At 39.5% G+C, this 20,645-nt stretch overlaps 1 protein-coding gene across 2 annotated transcripts in view; it reads left to right on the plus strand.

Moving 5' to 3' along the window:
- The window catches only part of cadps2 (Ca++-dependent secretion activator 2), a 533,161-nt gene that overhangs the window by 212,664 nt on the left and 299,852 nt on the right, over positions 1-20,645 (plus strand). For both annotated transcript variants that reach the window (XM_069903385.1, XM_069903386.1), the window contains exons 4-6: positions 6,516-6,596; positions 11,008-11,244; positions 14,611-14,732. In XM_069903385.1, coding sequence (XP_069759486.1) covers positions 6,516-6,596; positions 11,008-11,244; positions 14,611-14,732 — 440 coding nt within the window. The remainder of the gene's footprint in view (positions 1-6,515; positions 6,597-11,007; positions 11,245-14,610; positions 14,733-20,645) is intronic.

The following is a 20,645-nucleotide window of genomic DNA, read 5'->3' on the forward strand; positions in this document are numbered from 1 at the left end:
GCTGTATGCACTTGTTTTAATTCACACGTAGTTATTTGTATATAGCACTATTCTTTTACCTTTCTGGTTGGACCAGCTAGCAAATGCTGAACTAGGTCAATTACTCAATGTATGGTCTGTTAATAGATATCAATTTCTTGAGGCACATTTTTTTCAATATTTAATATATTGGTCATTGTAATAAAACAGTGTCATATTACATGAAATTGCTCTTGCCTGCTGTAAGGCAGACAGATTTGCCATTGGCAAAAATTGCCTGAAGTACCTCTTCCAATCAGAGAAAGAGAAGCATAAGAGAGTCTGCCCCAACCTCCGCCCCCCCCCCCCCACACTGTCATCAAGTGCCTGTAAATTCAGCTCCAGCGCTTCCACAGCCACACAGAGTCCAGTCCTAACCGTTGGAAACCTGAGCGCCAGATCTGAACATCCGACTCGGTCAAGAACCCTTCAGTGCCTTTAGCACTCCCTCTCATCCTGGTTCTGATACCTGGTACCCCTTCAGCCAGTTTTGAGCCAGTCTCCAGCCATCCGCAGGCAGTGCGAGTCTCCTGACAGCAGCCTCCAGCCTCTGTGGGTTCCTCGCCTTGAGTCGCCAGCAGCCTGACACATGCATTGGTCTTTCAACCACAGAGCCCTCTCATTGGTCTGCCGCCGTGGTCACCGTCCCCATGGGCGTCTCTCTGGTTCTTCTTCTCAGACGGGATGGTTTCCCCATTTTCTGGTGCCCTGCGCCTGTCCTCCGCTCCCCTGGAGTCTGCAACCCCTGGTTGGGCTGCCACCTTTGGCGCAGACCCCGGGGTCGCAGAATTTTAAATAAACTACCATCACCTTCTTTAACAGGCTGTTCAAAGCCTGTGTGGAGCTGATGGCAGTTGACTGGGCGGTTGGACTCCGTGTAAACCCTGTATCTCAGCTTCTCGCTCCCCTTGGGTCCGCGCTAGCAGCAGTGCTGCTGTTACAGTGGCTCTGGCAGCACTGCCATTTTTCTACACGATGATTGAATATTTTCTTGACAACAATAACAATTTCATCATTGATTTAGAATAAAAAATTATTCCCTTTTCATTGCCATGTATTCTCACCCAGTTTTAATTTCCAAAAACCAAGCTTAGATCTGCATTTTTAACGACACGTGAGTTTAAGAAGCCAGAAATGATGATGCTGACATCCAAATACAAGGATGTCAAAGTGCTGAACGACCATTCCTTTCCTGTTGCTCTAAACAGAGGTAAAGATGGACAAATTTTGGCGAGATATATTGGGTTTCCTCAGGCCAAAATTTTACACCAGAAACTCTTGAAGAATAAAGATTTTGCATTGATCACAAAGGAAAGGTCAACAACATTTCCATTTCAGGATGACTTATTTTTACAGCGAAAGTATGTACAAAAGAAAGATGCTGTGGCATTATGCCTTTGGAAGAAATTCTGACATATTTTGCTTTTTGCTCCATATCCCAGTAATCATCTTTCACTAATGTGACACCTTTGTGCCCTGCAGTGGTAGAGAGTGCTTGCCAATGACAGTAGGGCAGATTTGATTTGTTTGTGCTGCCATTATTGGCCCAAGCTGTCATCCTTGTCTTCAACTCTGCCAACCCAGTAAGCCCAGAGTGAATTTAAATTGAAGCAGCTGCCAGATGTCCAACACTCGTACAGTGTTTTGCTCTACAGGGGTGAACAAAAAGCATTCAGTCTGCAGAGTTCCTCTTTCTGCTAATGTAGGACTACATGGAAGAGGACTTCTGCCCACATCTCCTTCCCTGTTCGGGGCCCCAAACAGTCCTTCCAGGTGAAGCAACACTTGTGAATCTGAGGGTTCGTCTACTGCTTCCCGGTGCTCCTGTTGTGGTCTCCTCTACCTCGGAGAGACTGGACACAGACTGGTAAATCACTTGGTTCAGCACCTCAGTTCCGTCTGCCGCAAAGGCGGGGATCTCCCAGGTGAAAACCTATTTCAATTCCCTGTACCATTTCCTTACTGACGTGTCTGTCCATTGTCTCATGCACTGCCACCTGCATATTGGAAGAACAGAACTTCATATTCCAACTAGGTGACATTAACATTGACTTCTCCCATTTCTTTTGGCCATCCCATACAATTTATCCTTCTGTCTCCTTTTCTCAAGCTCTGTGTCACTCTTTCCCAATGAAATGGAGATTTTCAGTTGTTAACTGGACAGATCAAACTTGGATTCCCCCATGTAACACCACACCAAGTCAATTTCAGTGTGATATTTTTAACTGATCTAGTGCAAGTTCGCATAGATGCATTTTCGGCTGCCAGTTGTTAAAAGGTCACGTCATGCTGTTTACAAACCTCTTCCAATTACACAGGACACCAGATTTTTTTCAAAAGGTTTGTTTCCTGAAATAAAATTTGGGATTATGATAGACAACTTCAAGTTGAACACAAAAATAATTTCAGATTTTCTGTATCCGGTAGGAAATTGCAGAAACATTAAATTAACTTTTATTGAATTTGGCATGTTTAATCAAATAATGATACTGACACATTGTGTTAGTGCAACTGACCTAAAAATGTTTTACCACTGATTTTTCATTTGTGCTCAGCATCTGATGCCTTTCTTGTCAATGTCCAACAATAGTCGGCCAGCATTGATAGATTCCATTTGCCCTGATGGCAATTTTCAGTGACCAGTTGCACCATGGTTTTGTATGCCTGAAGTAAACTTAAAAATTTTTTAAATTAGTTTGTATCTTTAAAAAAAGGTACCCGATAGGAACATTTTAAGGCGATTTTCATGTTCAGCAGCCCAAAATCCATAAAATACAGGAAGCAAACTCTTTGTTGTCCAGTGTTATAAGAGAGTGTTGCTATTGCACTAAAAAAAACTGCAGTGGGAGACTGCTCCCAGAGATTTGGAGGGATCTAAACAGGCCAGTGAAGAAAGGCACCTCCATGATCCATATTCTTTGTCCAAGTGGATTATGGAGATCCCCAGGAGAACTTTATCAGAACACAAGTACTATCTCTTCGTGACTGTGAGCTCTCTGTGTAAGCCTGCAATGCAATCCCTCTTCCTCTGCATGCTTTTACAGACAGAAGAAAAGTAGTATTCCCTCCCTGAGTGTGGTGTCACGTAATCTTACCAATGAAGCAACAAACAGTAAACCATGAGATATGACCAAACAACAGCATCCTGGAGTGATCCAAAGCCAATGAAGCAGATGGTGCCATGACTCTTTCCTTCAAGGCCAGGCAGTTGAAGCTTTTGAGGAGGAATACATGGAGGATATAGAATATCATTTGAGTGTTTGCTTTTTAAGTGGCATGGATTTGGGGAAAATTAGCTCATTTAATTAAATGTTTATTTAAATCATAAAATTAGTCGAGTTTCTCCAAATAAATAAAAATGATTGTTTTTCAGAATAGCGTGGTTGAAAATCTCACTGAAGATAAAATTTGAATGTTTCACTCCTGCTAAGATCATATAGAAAGTTTGAAAGGGGAATAAAGAATGCTCGATTGAATTGTTGAAAATTCAGCAGTCAAATTTACCAATTGGCATAAAATTGTGCACATAAATTATTTTGCCGTAGATTTTTTTTGGACTTTGAGTGGGTACATATGAAGTGCCAGTTAATGAAGAAACCAAAGGCTGTGTCGTTAACCAGAAATCCTGTATGAGTGAATTTCTAGGCTCTCTCTGCGCATTGTTTGGAATTTTAAGATCCATGGGATGATTTGAGGAGGAGCAGGAAATCTTTCTGATATCGCAATGAAAATATATCCCCCAACCAGAATCACTGCAATGTATGATTTACCTGGGCATCATCATGTTGTTTTGTGGCTTTGCAATTTTTTAGATTGCCTTGATGGCTGCACCCCTATGAAATGTGTGTGATTATTTGAACCATGGGGGATGTTTTGTAAATAGTGTAAACTTTGTTAGGTATTCACAGGATAAATGTTGGTAAAAGTCCAGCTACAATTTTATTTATGTTGGAATAAAGTAGAGAATGTAGTATCCTGAAATTTTCTGCACGAGGCAACAATTTCATTCATCTGTTCTGCACAACTACTGGCCATCGCATCTCTATATCTATTCAAATCTCATGCCCATGCTTTTCATATGTGTCCCTCAAATCATTTTGTTTCTACACATAACCTCCACAAAGTTTTCTGCTTAGTTTTCAAATCATCATTCTGCTTGTCTCAATTTGTTTCGAACAACTTGTGACAGTTTTGCAAAAACTTTGCGAGTACCCAAAAGACTTCACTAATGGATTGTTGTTTTGAAAAGCAACAGATGAAAGAGATCAGAGGAGTAGTTCAGAGCTGCAGGCTGTCTGGGGGTGCAGCTTGCTGTTCTAAGAGAGTCATGTGGTTTTTGCAAGCAGAGAGAGTTGAACAGCTTTTTTTCTGAGAGAGAGGGAGACAGAGAGCGATCTCTCTGGAGTGCTACAGTCAGCAGCAGCAACAGCTGGGACTGGAACAGGACAAGCTGGCAAGCTTGTGGAAAACCCCCATTTGGAAGACGGGTTGTGAGTGCTTAGTTCAGCCTGGTCAAAGCCCTTGTGGTTCATGCAAGAGGAGAGGACTGGCTACCTAATGTTTCACTTGAAATAAGGGAAACAAAAAGGAACTCTGTGGTGACCTGAAAAAAAGAGGTCATCATCTGGAGAACCCTGAAGGGGCAAGGTTCTACGGCAAGACACTGATGTGGCTGATTTAAAAAGGATCCGTTTGTGTCCAGCAAACAACAAATCTCTCTCTGAAAACTAACAAAAACCTTCCTGAGCAGTAACCATTTACCTTTCAAGCACCAAAGCCTGGTGAAATTCATACATGTTAAATTCTGTGCACAGTATAAGAATTGCCTGCAACCAGTGAACTTGGAGGAATGAGAAGTGAGTTTGGACTGTGAATCAAAGAACTTTTCTGAACTTACACACACATTACATATACGTGCACTTAGAATTAGAAGGGGGTTAAGTTAGGTTAGTTACATTAATAGTGATAAGTTAAAGTGTGATCCTGTTTTCATGTTTAAAGATAATTAAAAGCAACTTTTGTTTAAGCAATGATTTGTCTTGGTGAATATCTATGCTGCTGGGTTTTGGGGTCCTCTGGGCTCGTAACAAACTAGAGTTATGTATTTTTGAGAAGTACAGAGCATTCATTGCCTCATTCCCCTTTTCCCCAGTGCTTCCTTGATCAATATAGACAACAGGCCTGTTCAAAAAATTTTTTAATTTTAAATGTATAAAATACAACAGTAATCCTTTCTGAGTGGGAACATTGCAGACTTGTGCATAGTATGTGGAATACAGAAGAATTGCATTAACAAGAAGATGCCTATGTTTTGTTCAGGTGTACAAAATGATGAAGCGGTCAATACTGAGACAATTTTACCTCATGGGGGGGGGGGTGTCTAAAACAGGAAGATATGGGTTTAAGGCTGCATCACAGACTGGTATGGGGCCACCAATACCCCTGAGCGTAAAGCCTTCCAAAAGATAGTGGGCACAGCCCAGGGCATTGCAGATAAACCCTCCCCACCATTGAGAACATCTACAGGGAATGCTGCTGTCAGAGAGCAGAAGCAATCATCAAGAATCCACACCATTTAGCACACGCTCTGTTCTCACTGCTGCCATTAGGAAAGAGATCTACTGTAGGTGCCACAAGATTCACACCACCAGGTTCAGGAACAGCTGCTACCCCTTCACCATCAGGCTCCTCAACAACAAACTCAATCAGGGACATTTAAGGACTTTCACTTGCGCACTTTATTGACTTTTTTAAAATTCTCTCTGTATGGCACAGTCAATTTGTTTACATTCATTATCTATTAACAGTTTTTGTTTACATGTGTACACTCTATGCAGTTCTTTTTGCACTACTAATAAGTGGTAATTCTGCCTGGCCCGCAGAAAAAAGAATCTCAAGGTTGGATGTGATGTTGTGTATGTATTCTGACAATAAATCTGAATCTTAAGGTGAAAAGTATGGGTACTGAGGGTGAGAGTGATTGGAATCTTGGGATTGCAGCTTGAAGAGGAACTGAAGCAGGTATTCTCATCATTGGATAAGCATCTGGACAGACTTGAATCACCAAGATACAGAAGGCAAAGGACCAAATATGAGTAAATGGATGGAGAATCGATAAGTGCAGTGGTTAGCATGGTTGCAGTGAGATGAAAGATCTGTTTCTGTGCTGTCAGGGACAAGTGATCAAGTGTTCATGTTTTAAAATAAGAATGTGAATTACAAAATAATTCCATTAATTTGTGATTGCATTATAAATGATCTTCTGATAGAGATTATTGAAAGGTACCTGATGAAATGCCCCTTCACTTGTCAATCCACAAAATCTTCCAGCTCTCCCTATTATAGTGTAGGACATGGCCATGCAGTGTAACTCTCTGTAGATGCTGACTGACCTACTGAAACCTTTTCAGGGTTTTCTGCCTCTGGTTGAGATTTCCAGCACCAACAATGTCTTGTCTTTTTCTCCACTAACTGATGTGATGTGTTCTGTACTTTAGCTGGACAATGCTGATGAACAGGCGGCTCAGATTCGCAGGGAACTGGATGGGAGGCTGCAAATGGCTGAACAATTGGCTAAGGTAATTGCTCTCTGGCAATTAACTTGAATAAATATTGGAGTCTATTAGCCATTTGTATTTTGTAAATGACATATATACATGCAAATTTGATGTAGACGTTAATTCAGCCTCTTAAACCTGCTCCACCATTTGTTAAGATTGTGACTGCTCTGAATGTAACCTCAACTTTTCATTTCCGTCAACCCATGATCATTTTCGCCCCATCTTATCAAATATATTTTTCTATCTTAAAAAAAATCACCACCTTTTGAGGAAGAGAGTTCCAAAGGCTCACAATCATAAAACAATTGCTTCATCTGTGTCTGAAATGGACATAATCTTTTTTTTAAATGACACCTCATTTTAGATTCTCCCCTAAGAGTAAATATCCTCTTCACAGGACAACTTGTCAAGCTCCCTTGGGATTTTACAAATTACAACCAAGACCCCTTTCTGAAATTCTGAAGCCTGTCCTATATTTCTTCATATCTTCTGAAGGAAAAATCTTGTCTGACAAGCCTAATACATTTTTTTTGAGGAAGCCACAAACAAGCTTGCGAAAGGCCTTTGACAAGGTGCCGCACATGAGGCTGCTTAACAAGAGGAGAGCCCATAGAATTGCAGAAAAGTTACTAACCTGGGTAAAGCAGGGAAGAGAGAGTGGGAATAAAGGCAACCTATTCTGGTTGGCTACCAGTTACTAGTGGGTGTACTGCAGGGGTCGGTGTTGGGACCACTTCTTTTGACATTGTTTGTTAACAATTTGGATTGTGGAGTAAGTGGCAATGTGGCTAATTTGGCAGATGATACAAAGATAGGTGGAGGGGCAGGTAGGTAGTGATGAGAGTACAGATGGATTGCGAGAATGGTCAATGAGGTAAATTAAAGACAATGTTGGAAAGAGTATGCTCGTGCAATTTGGTGGAAGGAATAAAAGGGCAGACTATTATTTGGATCGGGGACAGAGTTCAAAATTCAGGGGTGAAAATGGTCCTGGGGAAGGTCCTCATGCAGGATATCCTAAAGGTTAACCTCCAGGTCAAATTGGTGGTGAAGAAGCCGAATGTAATGTTAGCATTCATTCTAGAGGAAAAGCAGGGATGCAATGTTGAGGCCTTATAAAGGGGTACTATTTTGGGCTCCTTATTTATGAAATGGTGTTCAGTGAAGATTCACAAGATTGATTCCTGGAATGAATTGATTAACATATGAGGAACATTTGACGATTCTTGTAATGTACTCCTTGGATTTCAGAACAATGTGGGGGGACCTCATAGAAGCAGAGTAGGTATGACAAAAGTGTTTCCCAAGTTGGGGGAATCTTGGACAAGAGGGGACAACTTCAGGATTGAAGGGTGCCCATTTAAAATAGGGTTGCAGAGGAATTCTTTAGCCAGAGAGTGATGAACCTCTGGAATTTGCTACCATAGGACGCTAAATCTTAAGTGGTCTTCAAGGCAGAAATTGATGGATATCTGAAGAGTGCCAAGGATTAATGGGAGAAGGCAGGGGAATGGACTGAGTGGGAGAATGGATCAGCTTCTGATGGAATAGTGGATTAGACTCGATGGGCCAAATGGCCGTCTTATGCAGCTATATTTTACGGCAGTGGTTCCCAACCTTTTTTATTCCCCGCACCCCTAAAAAAATTTAAAATGTTCTCAAATCCCTTAAAGTAATAATTTATTTAAGAATAAAGGTGAAGGTGACCAAAACAAATTTGGATAATCAATTTTAATAATATATAAACAAAAATGAAACATATTGAAAATAAAAAATATTACAACAAATTAAAAGTTGCATAAACCCTACAAAAAAATTAAATTTTCATCCATGCATGAAATTTCTTTTAAAAAATTAAAGACCTAATGTTCAAATGTTCATAAGCCATTTAAATTTAATGACTCCTTTGTTCCTGTTCATTACTTAAGAGTTTTTCAAAACTTGGCACTTTGTGGCTGAGAGTAACCCGCACGTCTGCCTGTGCACCCAAGTGATTTCTAGATTTTGTCTTGATTGGCAAAAGGGCCCTAAATCCAGACTCGCATAAGTATGTCGTCGTGAATGGGATGAGCTCAGTTAGTGCTTTTTCACAAAGTCTTGGAAACGTGTCCATTGCCGAACACCAATAGTGTTCCAACGTTTTGCTTTCAAACTGTATTTCAAGAACGCGATTTGTGCGCAGTTCAATAAGATCTTCCTTCAGCTCTTCATCATCCGACATGTTATCCAAATTGAAGGAGTATGGATTTATAATCCATTCTTCAGAAGTTTCCAGTTCTCCTCCAAAATATCCATCAAATGACTTTGATAGTATTTCCAAATGAACCACAATTTCTTCACACACACTTGGAATTAGGGACTCATCGTCATCAACCATTTCTTCGAGTGGTGGAAAATTTGAAAGATTCCCTCTTTTAACTCATCAACACCAAAGATGTAGCTTTTCTTTGAAAGCATTTAACTTTTTGCAGCATTTCAATATGTTTATGTATTTCCCTTGAATAGATACACTCAGGTCATTCTATTGAATAGAGAAAAAAGAGGACATCCCCATCTTTAATTTGGACTTTTAAAAAATCGTTATTTTTATCTTGAATATATAGGACAGTACCCTTAATACAAACAAAAAAACTGATGTTATCTCGCACCCCTGGTTGGGAACCCTGTTTTACGGTCTTATCTGACAACCCAAATAATCCCAGCATTAGTCGAGTAAACCCACTCTGAACCTGCTTAATGCATTTACATCATTCCTTAGATACTATATATCAGATGTGATTACACTGGTGCCCTGGATAAAAGAAGTTTAACTGCCTGATGTTTTTTGTTTAATTGCCTCTGCAATCAACAATCACATTCTGTTACCTTTCAGCCTTTTGCAACTGTCAGTTCCCCATTCATGAGGTGCAAAAGGTAAAGCAGTAACAATAACACTGAGGTGACAGGACATTTATAAATTTCAAGGTTATTAAAGATCTGACAAAGAATGCATACCTTCCATCCATAGCCAGCATTTCCTGAAAAATTATTTGCACTGTCTGAGATAGAACAGTTTGGGGGAAAGCTAAAGAGTTTTCTTTTCCTTTCTTTTATCCTTGGGAAAATTCAGTGTGTGAAGGATGGAAATCAATTGCAGCTTGTGGGTGGCTAGCAGTTTAAACCTCCTAACAATGGAAAGATGCTAATTCTGGAATCACCCAGAGGAAAGAAGGTCTGGAACCCCTCTGGACCAGGATTCTGAATGGAGAATGTGCAGAAAAGTTGGTCACAATCTTTTTCACCCTTTCTCAAGCATTGGACAAGGGCCATCTTCTGCTATCAGTCTCTTCTTTTCCTGAGCCCCCATTACTGATTGGTTGATGTGCCCTGCTTCTGGTCCTTTCCTTATCAAACCAAATAGATTCTGAGTCATCTGATCAGATGATTTTTGATGGTCAGTCAAATAGCAATTTTACACTCATTGCTTTTGCACCAATTAGTTATTATTAATTTGTAAAACTGTTCAGAGAAATAGTTAAAAATATTGTTTGGATTCTCCTGGATTTTGTCCCTGTTTGCTCATGAAGATTTAATTCCAAGCCTGGAGGGTTTAATAAATAAGAAAATGTTCTCAAACATCACCCAAAACCCAGCATCTATAAGTGCTGTGAGTCTTCCTGGAGTGGTTCTATTGGTGTGATTCTTCCAGGCCTGGTTTACTGGCTGTCTATTTTTCAGTGGATTTTGGCTAATCAATGAACAACAAATAAGTATGATGTTCAGGGAAGATTCACTTTGGGTTCAAGCAATAAGAAGGTGGGGGGACTCAGCAGGTCAGGCAGCATCCATGGAGTGAAAAGGTCAGTTGTTGTTACGGGGCAGGAACCTTTCTGAAGAGTCACAACTTGAAATATTTATGGTTTTTAGACTATAAGCGTGTAACAGCATGATCAAGGAATTTTGCTGCTACACGGGCAGTCTTTAAAACAAAAGAGTCAATTCCTGCATTGCGATTTATCCTGCAGGACCCCTACAACTTTTTGGAGGAAGCCCGCAGTGTAAATCGTACCGGGAAAAATCCACTCTACTGCACGTCCAACCACCGGAACTGTTGCACTCAAGGACTTGCAGTCTAAAAAGGCACCAGTGTGAACGCGGGCAGTAATTATGTTAATTTTTTCCGTGGTTTTCCTGACATCACAGTCTAAAAAAACACATAATTGAGTGACCATTTCTCTCATGAATGCATCCCTCCAATTTCTCATTGTTTGCTTATAGATTTCGAGCATCTGCATTTCTTATGTTTCTCACTTGAGTTCACTCTGGCAGATACCTAATCACAAATAGATTTTCATTTTGAAGCAATTCCTTGATCTTTGTCTAAACTGCTAATTCTTGTAATGTTAACTGTACATTAGCATTAACAACTCAATCTTTTTACTTTTACAAGGAGCGAAAATTTCTGAAGTTCGTACAAAAGGACATGGAAAACATGTACATCGAAGAACTGAAAACTTCTGTCAACCTGCTTATGGCTAACCTAGAAAGCCTTCCAGTGGCAAAAGGAGGTCCAGAGTTTAAACTTCACAAGCTGAAACGGTCTCAGAATTCCTCCTTTTTAGATACAGGAGATGAAAATGAAATTCAACTCTCAAAGTCAGACGTTGTGTTGTCATTCACACTAGAGGTAAGAAAATTATGGAGCAATTGGGAATTTAATGCACTGTTATATTTTTTAATTAGGTGCTGTCAAATTGTTAAGTCATTTATTATCTTCTGACATTTGTAGATAAAACAAGGATGAATTTGTTTTCTTCAGAGTTGCAGCTACAAGCTGATGACAGCAGCATCTGAATGGATCTGAGACCAATGTGATTCGGTTTGGATTTAGGATTGCAAATAAAAACAAGTTGCCAATCACAATCCATTTTTCTTGGAATAGTCTGACAGATTTGACAGTCTTGGTGCTAATTCAATATTGAATTGTCAAAATTGAGAGCATGAAGTGTAATTTTATGGGCATTGGAAATCTTTTGAATTGAGCTAAATTGTCAGGAATGAAAAGGGCAAACACCAACAATTGCCGTTTAACTGCAGGATTTGTATTCACCAGCATTCACAACGCAGAATTCCAACAGGTTGCTAGATCAAAGTAAGAATGATTTTCCTATCTAAAGAGTGCAGATGCCTTCATCGCTGTCCTCGAAGATTAACAGAGAGGAGGTTCAATGAAAATGAGAAAGGATCTTCTGCCTTCATCTTGTAATATTATAGTTCAGTAACAGCATGTCTTCATTAACTTGAATCTACAGTGTTTTGGGCAGGGATAGTAGTTTGATAAAGCATCACTAGGTGTAAGCATTTGCAATGTACAATATCCTGGAAAGAGATAGAAGTTAGCAAACCAATCTGAAGAGCATTGGTAGCACTGCCATGTTCACACTCCTCTAAAAGAAGTACTGCTTCAGGAAGAGCACCAATGACTGTATCCTCCAAACTTTAAGATGCCTCAGTAGTCCCCTAAAGCCTGAGATGGACCTCAATGCAAGAGCCTGTGGATCTTTGCATGAATTAGTGGGGAAACTCAGTCATACTGGCATTCATTGTCATGCCACATCCACTCTTCCTCAGAATCCAGAGGATACTGCAAGGGGTCAGAATCTCTGATTTTTTTGTCACATTCGTTGGTGACCAAATGTCACCTGAAAGCTCTTCCTGAAATAGAATTATTTTGGTTTGAATGGATTGATGAATGCCAGCTGAGAAACATTTCCCATTCAATTCAAGCTCAGCATAATGGGTCTTCCATTGGCCTTTCTATGTAGGAAGTGAGGCATTAAACTATTTTTTGTGCTGTTACCAAGAATATTGTTTGTAGTACTGGTACAAGAGTAGCATGAATCTTTTTGGGGTTCGGGGTGATGATATACTTATTGGTTTATTGTCATAAGAGTTCTACAATATAGAAACAGGTATTTCAGCCCATCATATCCCATGCTGGCCAAGCTAGTCCAATTTGCCTGTGTTTGCCCTCTGAACATGTACCATGATGGAAGTATGTTGTCTGCCAGGTCCCTCCTTTTCATTAGGCCAATGTCAAATCACTATATTTCTATGTTTCCATTATTATTTAAATGCCAGCAGGGCTTTGGATAGGGGAATACTCTTTCCACTTGATCGATATCAACCATACCAATGAAATCATAGAACATAGAAATCACCTCCAAATATCAGAAGGGTTTGATGCAGTAACGTACAATGCCAGGCTCCCTTTGTTGAGCCTGCCCTTCATTCACCAATGCACATTCCATCATGGAAAATTACATTTTATTTCTGCTTCTGGGACAAGTCTCAATATTCTCCTTGCTTCTGTCCTTTACAATTGATTCATCCACTCCAGAGCTGATTGTAGTACGGTGAATAAAGTGGAGCAAATTTTACAAAAGATATTTGGTCTTTCAAGGAAATGCCTGGAGTAACTTAACAAATTATTGAAATCTGTAAATGGGAATTTGATTCCGGTCTCTGGTTTTCTTTTAGATTACTGGCATGTTCATTCTTTAGACAGTGCCCCATCACAGATATGAGCATGATGCTGTGGAGCAGAAGGCTGTTCAGCACTGACAGTTTGCTTTCCTTGACAGATTAGAGAAGGTTTGAGCTAGAGTGAAAACCCGAGGTATGTAATTACATGGAGTGAACAGCAAGTGGGATATTACCATAGAAACTGGAGTGCTGCTAAATCCTGGTTAACACTTAACAGGGTTTCCTTGATTTGTAGCAAGAGAATCAAGATTTCCCAAGATGCAGTTAAGAAAACCATCCAGAGTAACCATTGTACTTCTGCCAACATTTGAGCTTTCAGTCCTCTGCCGGTTAAACCCGATGTGTATGCAGAATTGTTACTACTGTTACTTTTACACACTACCAGCTTACGTGAGAGCTACCCACATTATTTTTAAGACCAAGTCACTTAACTGACTTCCTGATTGCTATGATTGCAGAGCATATGTGGTGCACTACCAAAGGTTCCAAGGTCAGTTTGTGAAAGCCGCAGTGGTGCTGATTCATGAACATTTCTCGGGAGAACCAGCGAAGAGCTCACAGTGTATTTCGGTGATGAAAGTGGGGGACTATGGTCGGACAGGGGGTGCAGTTATTCACTTCCAGGCCTTTAATTTCTCCATTCTGCTGGAGAGCTACACAGGCGCACAAATTAATCAATGCTTTGAAAGAGCAACAAACACTACATCAGTCGCTAGGAGTGGTTTGTACTGATGTCTCAGGAATCTGTGTGTCTGATCTCCAGCCTGTTGGACTTTGGTGATTCATCCCACAACCAATTTTAACTTTTGACCTTTTGCCTTCCATGGGATTGTTATAATTTTAAAAAAAGCAGATAATTTGGTCCAGTTCTGCAGACTGGGGAATACTTTGGATATAAATACTTTGAATTAAATACCATAAATTATTTAGCAGAAGGGTCTAAAATTTCATGCTTGATGGAAGCATTTTTTCTATTGTTTTATTTTTCTTCGGAGGGCGAATTTCTCTCGGTAACCTGAATGGCTGTAACAAGGGGTCTCTTGTGCAGGAATATTTAATGATAAAGGCAGCTGATTCATCATGTAGTGACAGTTTCTGGGTTACTTGAAGGTTCTATTCAGGAGAACTGTCTGTCAGCTAATTTCTCTACAAGTCAGAATGTCCATTTTTTGTTGCCACCCACATTATTTTGCTTCAAGTGGACTTGCAATAATTATTTTGTTTCATTGAAAATGATTATAGCACTACCCATAATTAAATAACTGGAATATATGTTGTATCCAGTCATTAATGAACACCATGAGGCATAAATATTGTTATTGCCAGATTGAGAGTGCTTTGAAAATGTATAGAAGAATGTACTTACATAAGGTCAGATTTCTTTAAGTTAGGTCATTTGTAACCTGGAGTTTGCCTGTATTAATGTATTTTATTGAGGCAGATTGTCTTAAACACCTATATTTTCAAAGTTCTTGCTGATCCTGAAGCTTTCTTGTTGCATTTTCAGATTGTTATAATGGAAGTTCAAGGACTGAAATCAGTGGCGCCTAATCGGATTGTATATTGCACAATGGAAGTGGAAGGTGGAGAGAAGCTTCAGACTGACCAGGCAGAAGCTTCAAGGCCACAGTAAGCTATGCTGTTTTATCTTTTGCATTCAATTTCTCTGTGGTGACTTCTGAACATTATCCCTGACCATTATTTCATATTGCACAAATTCCAATACAGCTTCTGTTTGATGGTAGAATTCCAACGTAGTTTGGCAAGGCCATTTGAGAGCTTCATATCATGCTTATATAAATCCATAGATGTTGAATCAGTACTCATACTTTTTGCCCTCAATTGTTGCAAGGTTTATGATAGTGACCCAACATGTTATAACTACACTGGTCAATAAATTTTTTTCAACAGGTTTGTTTCTTGAAAAAAAAATTGGGATCATGATAGACAAATTCAAGCTGAATTAAAAGATAATTTCAGATTTTTTTGTATCATGTAGGAAGTTGGAGAAACACAAACTTTTAGTGAATTTAGTATATTTAATCATGTAATGATTCTCACACGTTGCGTTACCTCAATTGACCTAAAAATGTTTTGCTGCTGATTTTCATCTGTACTCTGCATCTGATGCCTCTCTTGTCAGTGTCCAACATAGTCGGTCAGCATTGATGGATTCCAGTTGCCCTGATACCGTTTTTCCATGGTCGCAATGTCCTGGTGAAACCTTTCACCATTTTCACCACGGACTGCACTAAGATTGGCAGGGAAGAAGTCCAAGTGTGAATTTTCAATGACATGTTGAACTTCATGGTCTTGTATGCTTGAATTAGGCTTAAATATGACAGGATATCACAAAAGTAGGCTTTATCTAAAAGATGTGATAGGAACATTTTAAGGTAATTTTAATTATCAGCCGCTCAAAATCCATAAAATACACCCAAAATCTTCATTGTCCGCTGTTGGCAGTGGTGCTCTACAAAGCTCTGTGGTGCCTGACATGAGCCATTACCTTTTCTACTATGTAACATATGACTTGGTACCCCCTGTTCGTTTTGCAAATTTCACTTTGTGCTTTCTTGAAGAAGGTTTCCAATTCAAAATATTGCCAATTCTTTTTCTCCCATTGATGCTTCTCGATCAGCTGAAACTTCTTCAATGCAATCGCCCTCAGGCTAGTCATAGTCACACTCCAGTGGCACCAATTTCCTTTTGGACCAGTCCGGTCCACTTGACCTCATCAACAGATCCCAGTCAGTGAGGATCGGCAATACCACCTCCTCCGCATTTCGCTGGTCAACATACAAACCTGCAGAGCCTTCAAATGTGCATGTGGTTTATAAACTCACCACAAATCATGCCCAAATTCTTTCAATGCATGATGGCAATAACCAGTGGCATAGTCAGGCACGTGTAAAGAGCAGTTATTTCGGAAAAGTGTTCATTTTGTCCACAGGTGTTGCTGGAACTCACGGTTGCATGCCATTTCCGTTCCCCTCGACATTTACACACAGTCCTGTCTGTCCATTGAACAAGGTATGGCTAAATGTAAACATGAGGACAGCATATTATATTCCACCTGAGTAACCTGACATCTAACAACATTTTCCAATTTCAAGTTTCCCTCATCTCATCCTATTCCACTGTTTCCATCTGTTCTTTACCTGTTCCCATTCTACCCTCCCCTACCTGCCTCCCGTATCCACCTCTCTCAGCTCCATTCATCCATCATCCTGTTACCTCTTGGCCCCTCCTAGCCTTTTCCCCCACCTTGCTTTTACGTTTGATAACTCTCCTTTCCACCTTTGTCTTGGAAAAAAGGCCTAAAACATTGACTATTTGTGGATGCTGCCTGTCCCTTGGAGTCCCTCCAGCTTTTCTGTGTTTGCACTTGATTTGAGCATCTGCGGTTCTTGTGTTTTTCCAGAACAAAAGGTGCTGCTCTGTTAATCTCCGTGTTCAATAGAAATAGAAACCAGAGCAGAAAAGGTTAGCGTGATCATGTTGATGCTTGGTATTAAATGTAAATTTACTGTTTGTGTCAACTGTTTATATAACGATAGCTTTTAGGAATGATGCAATAGAAATACATCCCTCTCTTTATCTCCTTACACAAACCCAATCCAGCAGTTGGAAGGGGGGCAGAAATAAAAATTTATTTACTTGTCATTTTAATTAACATCAGCAATGAAAGTAAACACCCTCCAATAGTCGAAATGTAATTTTTATCAAATGTGTTTAACAAAGCAATTAGATATATTTATTTCAATACTCATAAGGAAGTGAAATGTCAAACTGTGTTATGCACAACACTATCAAGGTTGTGAAGCTCAAGAAAAAAATGTGCAATAATTCAAAGTGAATAGGCTATTTCCCAGCTGGCGTGAATGCTTCACATTGTTTGAAATAGAATACACTAGGGAGACTGAGATAGGCCACAGTTGGAAACCCAAGCAATGAATTAGAACCAGAAGCAATGGAATGTGTTGCAATTTCAATTTCAGGATGGGTGAGGAAAGTACAGGATGGATTTTAGGCTGTTGAAGGTTTTGGTGATCTTTCATTATAATTGTTTGTTTTCATTCCTCCAGTATTTTAATATTTTTTTCAATCGAGTATCATGGTTGGTTTTTTTTTGCCTCAGAATCAATGTGTTCCCAGGGTGTAACTTGTCAAAATGGTCCTGCTGAATCTTTTTTTTAAACTTTATTTATTTGTTCAAAAAACAAATAATATATGACGTATACAGCAATTAAACATGAACATTTTTATATATACATAGAAAAAAAAAGAAACACCCCCCCCACGCCCCCTTCAGCCAACTCTCCTAAGGAGAGCCATAAAAAAAGAAAGAATATTTTTTAAAAATTAAATATACATATTAAAATCTAATCAATATAAATTGAAATGTAAATATTCTGAGTATAACAGCCACTTATTAATAAAAAAATTATAATTATCATGCAAAACATATGTAATTTTTTCCATTATTAAACAATATTTCATCTCATTATGCCATCTATTAATATCAATCATATTTGTATCTTTCCACATACTAGCAATACATTTTTTTGCTACAGATAAAGCTAAATATACAAAAGCAAGCTGGAACTTATCTAATCCCAAGCCTTTCAGAGGTTGCAAACTACCCAATAAAAATACTGTTGGATCTAAAACTATTTTAATCTTATACAGGTATTCTAAAAACGATTGAATTTTCTTCCAAAAAGATTGTAAATGTATACATGACCAAACAGCATGAAAAAAGTTCCAACATTATCACATCTAAAACACAACTCTGATTCATTAAAACCATATTTTTTTAATTTTTCAGGTGTCAAATATAATTGATGTTAAAAGTTGTAATTAATCATTGCATAACGTGCATTTATCAATCTAGTTACACTATCATAACAGATATCTAACCAATCCTCTTCAGAAAAAATAAAACCAATATTCGCTTCCCATTTAATTTTAGATCTATCCCAACCCTTTTTATCCATACCATCCTGTAATATTTGATACATAAATGAAATATACCCCTTCTCTGGTACCTTCATAAGAAAAGTCTCAAATTTAGTCATTTTAGGTAAAATCACATCTCTACCAAACATATATTTTACCAAAGATTGAATTTAATATTAAAGAAATAAAGAATTCTTACCAATAGCAAATTCTTCCCTCATCTGATTAAAAGATAAAAACTTACCCACTTTAAAACAATCTCCCAAATTTTTCACTCCTTTAAATCTCCAATGCAATAAACTTTGATTATGTATTGAAAAAGAAATAAGTTGATTATTATTTTCTTTCTTTGGCTTGGCTTCGCGGACGAAGATTTATGGAGGGGGTAAAAGTCCACGTCAGCTGCAGGCTCGTTTGTGGCTGACAAGTCCGATGCGGGACAGGCAGACACGGTTGCAGCGGCTGCAGGGGAAAAATGGTTGGTTGGGGTTGGGTGTTGGGTTTTTCCTCCTTTGCCTTTTGTCAGTGAGGTGGGCTCTGCGGTCTTCTTCAAAGGAGGTTGCTGCCCGCCAAACTGTGAGGCGCCAAGATGCACGGTTTGAGGCGATATCAGCCCACTGGCGGTGGTCAATGTGGCAGGCACCAAGAAATTTCTTTAGGCAGTCCTTGTACCTTTTCTTTGGTGCACCTCTGTCACGGTGGCCAGTGGAGAGCTCGCCATATAACACGATCTTGGGAAGGCGATGGTCCTCCATTCTGGAGACGTGACCCACCCAGCGCAGCTGGATCTTCAGCAGCGTGGACTCGATGCTGTCGACCTCTGCCATCTCGAGTACTTCGACGTTAGGGATGAAAGCGCTCCAATGGATGTTGAGGATGGAGCGGAGACAACGCTGGTGGAAGCGTTCTAGGAGCCGTAGGTGATGCTGGTAGAGGACCCATGATTCGGAGCCGAACAGGAGTGTGGGTATGACAACGGCTCTGTATACGCTTATCTTTGTGAGGTTTTTCAGTTGGTTGTTTTTCCAGACTCTTTTGTGTAGTCTTCCAAAGGCGCTATTTGCCTTGGCGAGTCTGTTGTCTATCTCATTGTCAATCCTTGCATCTGATGATATGGTGCAGCCGAGATAGGTAAACTGGTTGACCGTTTTGAGTTTTGTGTGCCCGATGGAGATGTGGGGGGGCTGGTAGTCATGGTGGGGAGCTGGCTGATGGAGGACCTCAGTTTTCTTCAGGCTGACTTCCAGGCCAAACACTTTGGCAGTTTCCGCAAAGCAGGACGTCAAGCGCTGAAGAGCTGGCTCTGAATGGGCAACTAAAGCGGCATCGTCTGCAAAGAGTAGTTCACGGACAAGTTTCTCTTGTGTCTTGGTGTGAGCTTGCAGGCGCCTCAGATTGAAGAGACTGCCATCCGTGTGGTACCGGATGTAAACAGCGTCTTCATTGTTGGGGTCTTTCATGGCTTGGTTCAGCATCATGCTGAAGAAGATTAAAAAGAGGGTTGGTGCCAGAACACAGCCTTGCTTCACGCCATTGTTAATGGAGAAGGGTTCAGAGAGCTCATTGCTGTATCTGACCCGACCTTGTTGGTTTTCGTGCAATTGGATAATCATGTTGAGGAACTTTGGGGGGACATCCGATGTGCTCTAGTATTTGCCAAAGCCCTTTCCTGCTCACGGTGTCGAAGGCTTTGGTGAGGTCAACAAAGGTGATGTAGAGTCCTTTGTTTTGTTCTCTGCACTTTTCTTGGAACTGTCTGAGGGCAAAGACCATGTCAGTAGTTCCTCTGTTTGCGCGAAAGCCGCACTGTGATTCTGGGAGAATATTCTCAGCGACACTAGGTATTCTATTTAGTAGAATCCTAGCGAAGATTTTGCCTGCAATGGAGAGCAGCGTGATTCCCCTGTAGTTTGAGCAATCTGATTTCTCACCTTTGTTTTTGTACAACGGTGTCAAAGCCCCTAGAACCTATCATTTTATTTTTCTTTATCCATAACTTCATTAAATGTTTTAGTATAGGCACATTATATTGTTGTAACAAATTCATATTCCACCTAAACAAAAATTGATGTATTTCAAATTCAGAAATACTTGCCATCTCAATTTTAGCCCAACTAGGAGGCCGTACAAAATCCATCAATGAGCTAATAAATTTAAGTTGGGCTGCCTCATCATAATTTTGAAAATGTGGTAAATATAATCCCCCTAACTCATATTTCCAAGTTAATTTATTCAAAGCTACTCTCGAAAATGTTCCCCTCCATAAAATCAAATCAATATAAATTGATTTTATTTAAATCTCGAAAAAAATTTTATCAAGTAAATACAGAATAGATTGAAACAGATATTGTATACGCAGGAAAGATAGTCATCTTAATTGTATTTATCCTTCCCACTAAATTAATAGGTAAATCTTTCCATTTAATCAAATCAGTTTTAATTTTTTTCATTAACAGAGCATAATTTAATTTATATAATGATTGATAATTAACATTCAAAATTATACCCAGATATTTAATTCGGTCAGTCCACTTCAAATTGATAATATTCTTATAAACTGAATAATCTCCTTCACTTACC

Source organism: Narcine bancroftii, chromosome 11 (assembly GCF_036971445.1).
Source record: "Narcine bancroftii isolate sNarBan1 chromosome 11, sNarBan1.hap1, whole genome shotgun sequence".
NCBI classification, from domain to species: domain Eukaryota; kingdom Metazoa; phylum Chordata; class Chondrichthyes; order Torpediniformes; family Narcinidae; genus Narcine; species Narcine bancroftii.